We start from the raw sequence: 9,074 nt of genomic DNA, 5'->3' as shown, positions 1-9,074 counted from the left end.
CATGAAAACACTCAAGTAGAATAAAATTAAGCATAGAAGAAATGATAACAGAGAACCGAGCTCCCTCTATGAAAAGGCCCACAAATGCAGGAACGCATAAAAAGAAAAACGACAAAAGGCCGAGCTCTCTATCCTAGTAGAGCACGCAGCTCAAACCGCACTGACTGCCAGAATGTTATCTCAAGAGGGACAAGGTGTCCGAGCTCGTAACAAGAACAAAATTTAAAATCGTTTAGAGTGGGGCACTCATACAAATAAAACATTTCTCTAGGTATTATGTATCCGAGCTCGCAACAATGACGAGATCATGAGTCAAAAACAGAAATACCCTCATGGGAGTAAGAAAAACTTGCAAGTCAGAAGCTTAACTGGACTCCGAGCTCTTAGTCCGGGTCAGTTCAACTAGCAAAGTCCCAGTAGAGCCGGCCTGGTCCATCAAGTAAGTAAAATTGACAAAGCCAGAAGAGAGTCTGAGTAGAAAATAATGATGAGGCACAGGCCGAGGTGAAATATCATTCATCATCAAATACACATTTCCGGATCGTCACACATTTAAACATCAAAATAGAAAGATAAATAAACAAAAAGGCAAAGAAAAAACGCTTTTGACAGGAGCTGTTCTCGGGCCATGCGATCATATGTAGAATTCAAGGATTTACCCCCTCGCCACTCATATAATAACTGCCGAGAAGGTAAAGGGGCAATTGATGACCGCCAGGCTTCCTTTGCCCTGAGCGAGGACGGGCCCAAAAGGAGAACAATAGCCAAAGCCCATCGAGCCCTCCTTAAACAAGACCGATCCAGCCTCTCAAGCCCCGATTCGGAGGCGCAGGGTTAGGCTGGGTCCAATATGAGGCCGGGTCCATCATGAGCCTGGGTTCAATGTGAAGAGGTGTCCGGCCCACATATCCCGCAGACTTGCTTACACGCGTACTGAGAAGAATTAAATAGCCGTTACGCATAGAGCAGGTGCCTTACAACATCCGTACGTACGGAGCTGGGTGACAGAGGACAGCTAGCACTATGGCAGAGAGGTATACATCACGGGTAGAGAGAAAGGGATGCTCCCCCTCTCACTTCTTCCTCTCTCTCCTTCCTAGACTCCATTTTTTTACCTTCTCTCTACAACTCTTGCTTAAAGATACTACTCTAATTCATAAGATCTGACTGAAACGTCGGAGGGTCTCCACCGGGGGCATTCCCGGTAGACCCCTAACCATTTTTCCCTGTTTTGCAGGTCTTTTCGTCAAATAGAATATTGAGAGACCCATTTGATGGACCCATATGATGGACCAAGAGGAAAACCAGACCCATGAGCCCAAAGAAAAAAGATTTATCAGATTGTATTGGAAATCAAACAAGATCTCAAAAATAATTTATCATTTATTTTTTCAAACTCATTAAAATATATCTCCTTTTAAAATTAAAAAAAAAAAAAACCTTTCAGAGCTTATATCAAATTAAAAATATTTTTAAGCAATCGTTAAAAGAATGATATTACAAATTTTAGAAAGTTAATAATTTCTTATTAATTTCATCAACAAATCTAAAGTTGGATTGGAACTTGTAATTCTGTTGCTGCGTTGCTCTACAGTGGGCTAATGGAAACCAGCTCTGAAAAACCTAGCTGCATAAATTTATTAATTCATTTCTATTTTAAAATAACTAATTTAAAATTCTTTTATATTTTATAAAATTAAACTTTTTAATCCTTTTAATTAATTTATTTATTTTAATTTTGATAAAAATGTTAAATAGTATGAATATTTAAGATTATAAAATTTAAATAATATATATAAATTAAAATTATGAAAACAAAATACTTTTAATAAAATAATTAGAGTTAAGTTTTATAAAAATAGCATTTTAATCTCTTATATTTTATTTTTTAAATTACAAATTATTTTTTTCTAAAAAATTAAGAATTAGCATAATATTTCAAAGCAAAAGTTCAGAAAATAAATAAAAAATTCTTTTAATTTTATAAGTATTATAAAATTAAAAAATAGAGTTTTAATTCATGTTTAATTAAATAAAAATAAAAAAATAGATAAAATTAGATTATGAGTTCTGTTAAAAGTTTCAGAGGCTTGTGATTTATATCTTATTTTTGCTAAAAATACTACTACACTGAATAATTATTATTTCCAAAATTCGTGGAGGCCCAACTGCCCCTGTAGCCCTATGCTAAATCCCCGCCGGTGTGTACTCACGGTGTTTGAGAGAATACCACCTATAATAGCAAAAGCCTTCTAGCAGTAGCAAATAATTAATTTTAGAATAACATTCCTCCTCATCAGCAAATGGAATGCCTAAATAGTTAGAAAATTGAAACGATAATTAAGCATTAGCATTTGATTTGGCATGCATGCATCAGCAAACAAGGTTTTGTCCAAGAATGTACAACAAACCAGCCATGAGTTACAGCAAAATGCCCACCTCACTCCTCAGTCATTCATGAAAAATGGCCCGTATATACTCTCCACAACAGCAAACTGCATGTTCTCCGATGGCTTCCAATGCCTCTTCCTTTGATTTATAAACCAGTTATTAATTTGCTTCTGATCTAGCCCAGTTGCATCTGCAAGAGCTACCTTATCCGCTTCCTGCACAAATAAACATCTAACCTTCATTGCCGAAACCTAATAATATGACATTAGGAGCCAGAGATAAATTAGGGTTTCAAGAAATGATCACCGTCGGGTACGGCCATTTGTAATGAATATTCCACCAGTTAAGGAGGATTTGCCTCGCTTCCTTTGGTAGCTTTCCCTTTTTCTTCTTCTTTGAAAACTCTTGCTTTAGGGTACTTATGTAGCCACTGTATTTACGTAACAGTTTGTCTTTGAGTTCTCGATCTTCATTAGCACGCACACAGTCTTGCATCTCTACCTCTCCTCCGCTCGCATCCTCATCCGAAGAACCCACGGCTTCGTCTGGTAAGAGAGTGACATTAGAGGGTGCAAAAAACCCACCACTGAAAATCACTTGTTAGTATTGATCAACGCAGAAGTAAACGAACGTATACTGCTTATTACACTTTCATATAAAACTCTAATTAAGATGGGTAAATAATGGGTCCAAATCTCTTACTTTTCTAGTATAATTATGACTAAATTCTATTGCAAATGCTGCAGAAACTCAAATGGAGGAGTGGTAGTGCTGTAGTAGGCCAGGCCATAGTATGCGATGAAGTGGTGAAGTGGACCCTTAAGTGAAGAGAACACATGGAGGAGAAAAAAAGCAAAGATTCCATGTCTCCACGGATGTGATGTTACTTACACCATCACCATGGAGTGCTGCATGGGCACTAGGACCCACAAACATTTTGTTTCCCTTTTTTTTAATGGACAGTAAAATCCAGAGAGAGAGAGAGAGAGAGAGATTTGTTGGGTCGTGTCCCAGTCAGAAAAAGTGCATGGCGTCCCTAGGAAAAGAAAACAGAGAAAATAGTAATGAGTAAATCACAGCCAGAGAGTCACGACACAGAGACTAGAGAGTAGAGAGCTAGAGGAGAGATAACCCGCAAGGCACGCACCCCTCTTCCCAACTAATATCTCTGTATATTCACTGACAAAGCTTCTTCAAAACATCATCACTCTTCTTCACCACAACTCCACTGCAGTCACCATCCACTTTGTACAACTTCTAAAAAGTTACCCAGTCAAACCAAATAAACAGTGTCGTTCTAGTTTCAACCCCTTTACTTTATAAAACCTGAATCCTTGTTAGAGTTTCTCTTGCTCTTTCCTGAGCTTCCATAACTAAACTTGCAAATTTATTTTGTTTTTTGAAGAGAAAAAATTCGAAGTCTTGTCCTTGATGCATGCAATGACGCAGCTGAAAATGACAATCTGCTTTCGTAGAACATGACAATCCCAGATAAGAAATGACTGGCTCTTCAATCCAGATTCATTAATTGGGAAAACAGAAGGTTTTACGAAACGAGAGGTTTTTCGTTTTCTTGCTTTTGTCCACTGGTTTAAGCAACCGCAGTGAATTTTCTTGTCCTACACCACAAAGGAACATATCTAGGGAAATGTAGAAGCAGAAGACTAGTAGTGCTTAGAGACCACCGAAATGATGGACCAATGAGCTTCATTGTTTCAGAACCTGCCTCTGCAGCGCTAACTGCGGGGGTCCTTGAGCTGTGACTTTCAACTTAAGTGAACTTAATGTCTATAATGCCCTTTATATTTATTTTTAACCCCACAAATGCGCTTTACCCTATAAACTAAAAGAGCCAAAAACTGCAACATGCATCGCATAATGGGAAGCAATAGCTAAGCAGCAAGAATAGAAGTTAAAGGTTCACGAAGCAGACGCTTTACAATGAGGAGACTACATGCAAATGAGAACTGAGTGCTTCCACCCACAAAATAATATTATGTTTTTATGATCTTTAACATCCCCAGTGATAAACTCACATCAAAGATGTCGAAGCACCGTGCTCACAGTTGCAGCATGAAAAAGAAAAAAGATGTAATCTTAAACGTCTTTGTGTTCCTATCTGTGAACTTAGGAACTAGGGAGGTGGACGAAGAACGTGGATCTATGATTTGAGACTTCAATCACACTAGCCAAGCCAAGCCAACACACTTATTACACTGGCAACCACGCCGCACACCTAATATGCGGTGAAATTAATAATGAACAGCAAGCGCACAAAATTCAACTGGAAGAGATTGATTATGTGCAAAAACAATAATTTTTCAGCTACATTTAATGGGTAGGTTAAGCAATATATAAAAAGACAATATGTGCCTAATTTCTATGGAACTCAATTTCACCGCATAGGCAAATAGAGAACAGTCTATATAATTTGGTTTACAGTTCTATTACTTCGCAAATACTCTATAGAATGCTTCATAAATTTGACCTTGCATATGTTGAACTCACAATTTTCACATGATATCATTAGTGACTTCCTCTGGGACTTGTATGATTCATGGAAAAAACTTGAAATCCAAGAAAGTAAAAAGTGGCTGGCTTGAGGAAGAGAGACGACTAGATATTACCATATAGCATTAATAACTAACACCCAAGGAAAATGAAGAAAAAAAAAAAAAGATAAGCAAATCATCTGGCTTGGTCTTATATGCTTTGGTCTAATCTCACATTAAACACATCAACATTCTACAATAACGTCAATTTGGCCCAGGCATCAAAACTTGATATCTAAGAGCTTTAAAATAGTTTACTTGATCCCTAGAACACCAAGCATAATGCAATAATCACCCTACTACGATTAAAATCCAATATCAGGGAACGAGTAGAGCATTCATGTGAAATCAGGACATAGCTTGAGAAAAGAACCTTAAGCAAAATGACATTAAGTGGAGTACGTACGTATACCCTCAAGACAAGCTCTACTCTCAAGTCTCAACATTAGAATTTGCCTCAGGCACGAGAAAAACAATAAAATAATTCAACCAGTCAAAGTATATATAAAGTTTTTATTCCAAAACAAATATCCACAGCCCTCCATGCCAACTACAGGAAACAGTGCATGAAAAGCAGGATTATCTCAAAGTCATATACTAAAAATGGCCAGCAAACACATTATATATAAGTGATCTCGCAGAAAAAATTACTAAAACCGTGTACAAAAGCAATGGTTTCAACCACTATAGAATTATATTAAGCCTCAAAAGGAGGAGATCAAGTAATCTTAAAAGGAAGAAACAGACAGACAAAGGAAAATGGAAACCATATCACAACACGAGGAGATATATTTTCTCCTCCTTTTTCTTTGCCCAAGAGCATATGCAATATTTTGAAAACCTAAATCTTTGGTAGCTCAAGTCTGCCATGATATCATGTCGTTGTGAGATTCAGTTTGCAATCTAATATAATCTAATGATGTGGATGATTAAGCAGAAAAGATACTTGCTTTCAGTTTAATCTTTATTTTATAAGGTTGCAACTCCCTGCAACTCTTCCCAATGAATTTTTTATGTGCAAAGAGAACACATTTCCCAGACTTTTCACTTCATGGATGCCAGAACTAATCCAATGATCCTAAGACCTTTTTCTAGGAATACTTTTTAATTCCCATCTATGGCATGCACTAAAACGCATGCTCCATTGAAGCTTTAATCTCTAATTCAAATTAACAATAAAGTTGACAATCAGGTGTTTAAAGCAAACCGCCATTACCATTTGCACACAGACCACTAAAAAGCAGTGTATTATGAGTCAGCATTGTCTCAACCTCGCCCAAGAACAATTATGAGATATGGAAATTTGCCTTAGGCATGAGATATGAACTGAGAATCAAGAACTTGCACTCTTTAAATTGAAGCATTTCTATTACTTTCCCGAGTAGTTCCATTTTTCTTTACACTTTGCAGGAACAAATTAAATTAATTCAATAGTAGGACTAGGAGCTTTGTCATCAAGAGAGCCCAGTGTCAGAAACTTCAAATTAATTAATATTCCAGATTGAAAATCCATTTCTACTCCAATATTTATCCTGCCTAGCCTAGGAAACGGCACAGGGAAATATAATTAGAACTGTGGAGAACAACAACTAGAAAAGTTCCAGTGCAGTTACCTATCCCCGCTCGTGTCCTATGACATTTCTTGGTCTGTTTCTTGTTCTTTAGAGTGCTATTAAGTCTCCCCTAGCGGTTGTTGTATTCGATGCAGATCCATCTCTAAGAAAGGGTCTTTTTTATTTTAGGGTTTTGTTTCTTTGATTTGCTATAATATTGCCTACCAGTTTAGCTTTATAAAGAAGAAGAAGAAGATGAAGGGTAAACGATGTAAAAGGAGCAGAATTTGTCCAGATCCAATATGGGAAATTGGCCATGAAAGCAAACACTATTCTTCATGTGAGTTTGTCCTGTTAAAGTTCGCTAGGTTTTTATCCTAGCGTGCGTCTCACCTCCTTGTGATATTAGGTTTTCTCTATCATGTGAGCATATCCCATAACCCCAGACTCTCACACTAAACTGAAGACTAAACCATGACAAAAAGAAATGCAAGGCACATACATCAAAAAATCTAAATAAAATAAAATCATAACTTGTATATAAATGCTCGAGAGAGAGAGAAATGGAGAGAGACCAGAAACATGGGTTAATCTGGAAGAATTGTTGCAGAGAGTATTTAACTGTGCTTCAACATCGTTCAAAAATGTGGTGGCTTCATTGAAGGGCCTTGAGAGATCCGATTTATACTTCACCAAAATATCGCAATAAGTTTCCTACAAAGACAAATTTAACAACAAACCATTAAAAGCCGTCTGCCTGAACTATAAAGAGAAAACCCAAAGAAGAGATCATAAAATCCCATGTGCCGGGAAAAACCTAGAAGCAAGAAATCAGATATAAAAAATTTAAACAAAAAGCTGGGAATTTAATAAGGAAGACCAACATACGATACAGTTTCTTCGTTAAGAAACAGTAATAAGAAATTAAATAATACTTGTAATTAATAAGTTAATTAGAAATAAAAGCCGAAGAATAGGGAAAAGAGGAAAGATAAAGGAAACAGAGAGAGATGGTAAAGCTTTTATTAGGGTTTGCATTCGACAAGTAGTAGAAAGAAAGAAAGGGACAGACCATGAACTCGTCGAGCTCGGGATCTGCACCCAAGCAAGAAGGAACAACGGTTGACCTATTCGGAAGGTTACTTTCTTGACGGATTTCGTCTAAGAGATAGACCATCTCCGGCGGTGCTCCGACCTGCAACGAAAACCCATGTTAGACGATATTTAAAACTAATACCCTTGAACGATAGCATAAGAGTATTTCTTTCAACTCTAGGAGAAAAAAAATTGTCAAAAGGTAATTGATATTAGAGCAGAAGTTCAGAGAAGTAGCTACACATGCAATAGCAACCACGAACATCAAAAACACTGGATAAATAGTTCCAACTCTAGATTGCAAGGATCAAATTGAGACCGTACAAACGACTCTAGCTAGACTCCAAGAAAGTGTGTCCATTTTTTGGTTGATTCTTGATCAAAATATGAAAACAATGCTCAATGAAGTACTTCAAATGATGGAAATCAAAAATTGTATAATTAGAATAGTCTTGCTTCCCCATAATTCTATTCTCCTATCATCTTGGCCTAGTTATAAACTTGTCATTGTGGCTATGCTCGAGTTTACAGGCTTCCTTCTTTCTTTCTTTCTTTCTTCTCTCTTTTTGTTTGGAAAGAAAGATAAATAGCTCATAAGCGCTTATACATATAATACCTTCTGGCAATCAATATAAGCTTGAAGCAGTTTCGGGTAAAGCGGGTGAGAAGCAATTTTAGCCCTAATTGTACTAGAAACCTCCTCTTCTGAACCAACCCCACTACTGCCACCACCAGCACCACCACCTCTCTGCATCTCAGCCACCATGGAAGCAGTGTCAGACACAGAAGAACCAGAAAACAAATGATCCGATCCCACCGCAGGAAAAGACGATGACCCAGGAGACTGAAAGACATGGTAATCAGGCGGAGGAGGAATGATATTCTCCGGCAACACCACCTGCATAGGGTAATCACTAGGAGAGGAGTTGAAAGGGTACAGCTCATCCATGGGTCACCTCAAGAAGTATTAGGTAGAGGAAACCTGTCTTCTTGCTGTTGTTATATAGGCTAGGTAATGAAGACGAACAGGAAAAAGGACAGCGTTATATAGCTCCAAGAGACAAGCACAAGGAGAGAAGAAGTGGTGCAGCTGTAGCTCTAGCAGTAGATGATAATGAGCAAGTGAAGAGAAAGTAGCCACCAGTAATTTTCTGTCGCCCTTTTTAACTGAAGAAAATTTATATATATACATACACAGGGAGATATTATAATTACGTCTTCTTCGTTTAAACTGGATTCAGCCATAGATCTTCTGAAAATACAAGAGATTTTCAACCAATCAAGAATTTCACTAGTGAAATTATTCTTTAAGGTCAACCTTATATCTTAGTATAAGTTTATAATTTAAATATAAGTAAATTTCTCTTAATTTTAATTATAATATTATTATATTGTTTTAAATATAGTGATAGAATATATTTTAATTCCAAAATATAACGTTGGCGTCTTTTTCATCTTATTATATATAAAAATTTTCTAACTT

The 9,074-nt window shown here is 36.9% G+C and overlaps 1 protein-coding gene across 1 annotated transcript; it reads right to left on the bottom strand.

The window, feature by feature from the left end:
* Positions 1-2,328: 2,328 nt before the first annotated feature.
* On the bottom strand, positions 2,329-8,815 carry LOC110616681 (homeobox protein knotted-1-like 6). The gene is made up of 5 exons (XM_021759133.2): positions 8,208-8,815; positions 7,569-7,691; positions 7,072-7,210; positions 2,698-2,936; positions 2,329-2,606 (listed from the first exon to the last, which is right to left on the bottom strand). Exons 1-5 carry the CDS (start codon positions 8,538-8,540, stop codon positions 2,448-2,450), a joined length of 993 nt encoding a protein of 330 aa, XP_021614825.1. The 5' UTR covers positions 8,541-8,815; the 3' UTR covers positions 2,329-2,447.
* Positions 8,816-9,074: the final 259 nt, after the last annotated feature.

The sequence above is a fragment of the Manihot esculenta genome, chromosome 6, assembly GCF_001659605.2.
Source record: "Manihot esculenta cultivar AM560-2 chromosome 6, M.esculenta_v8, whole genome shotgun sequence".
In the NCBI taxonomy this organism is placed as follows: domain Eukaryota; kingdom Viridiplantae; phylum Streptophyta; class Magnoliopsida; order Malpighiales; family Euphorbiaceae; genus Manihot; species Manihot esculenta.
This window is presented reverse-complemented; position numbering and strand designations above follow the sequence as displayed.

What these genes read in the sequence shown, in the direction of transcription:
- LOC110616681 (XM_021759133.2), bottom strand. Translation starts at nt 8,540, where the DNA reads ATGGATGAGCTGTACCCTTTCAACTCCTCTCCTAGTGATTACCCTATG. An exon ending in CTTATATTGATTGCCAGAAG is followed by an intron (nt 7,692 to 8,207) that starts GTATTATATGTA and finishes TTTTCGTTGCAG; the next exon opens with GTCGGAGCACCGCCGGAGAT. An exon ending in ACAAATGGCCGTACCCGACG is followed by an intron (nt 2,607 to 2,697) that starts GTGATCATTTCT and finishes TTATTTGTGCAG; the next exon opens with GAAGCGGATAAGGTAGCTCT.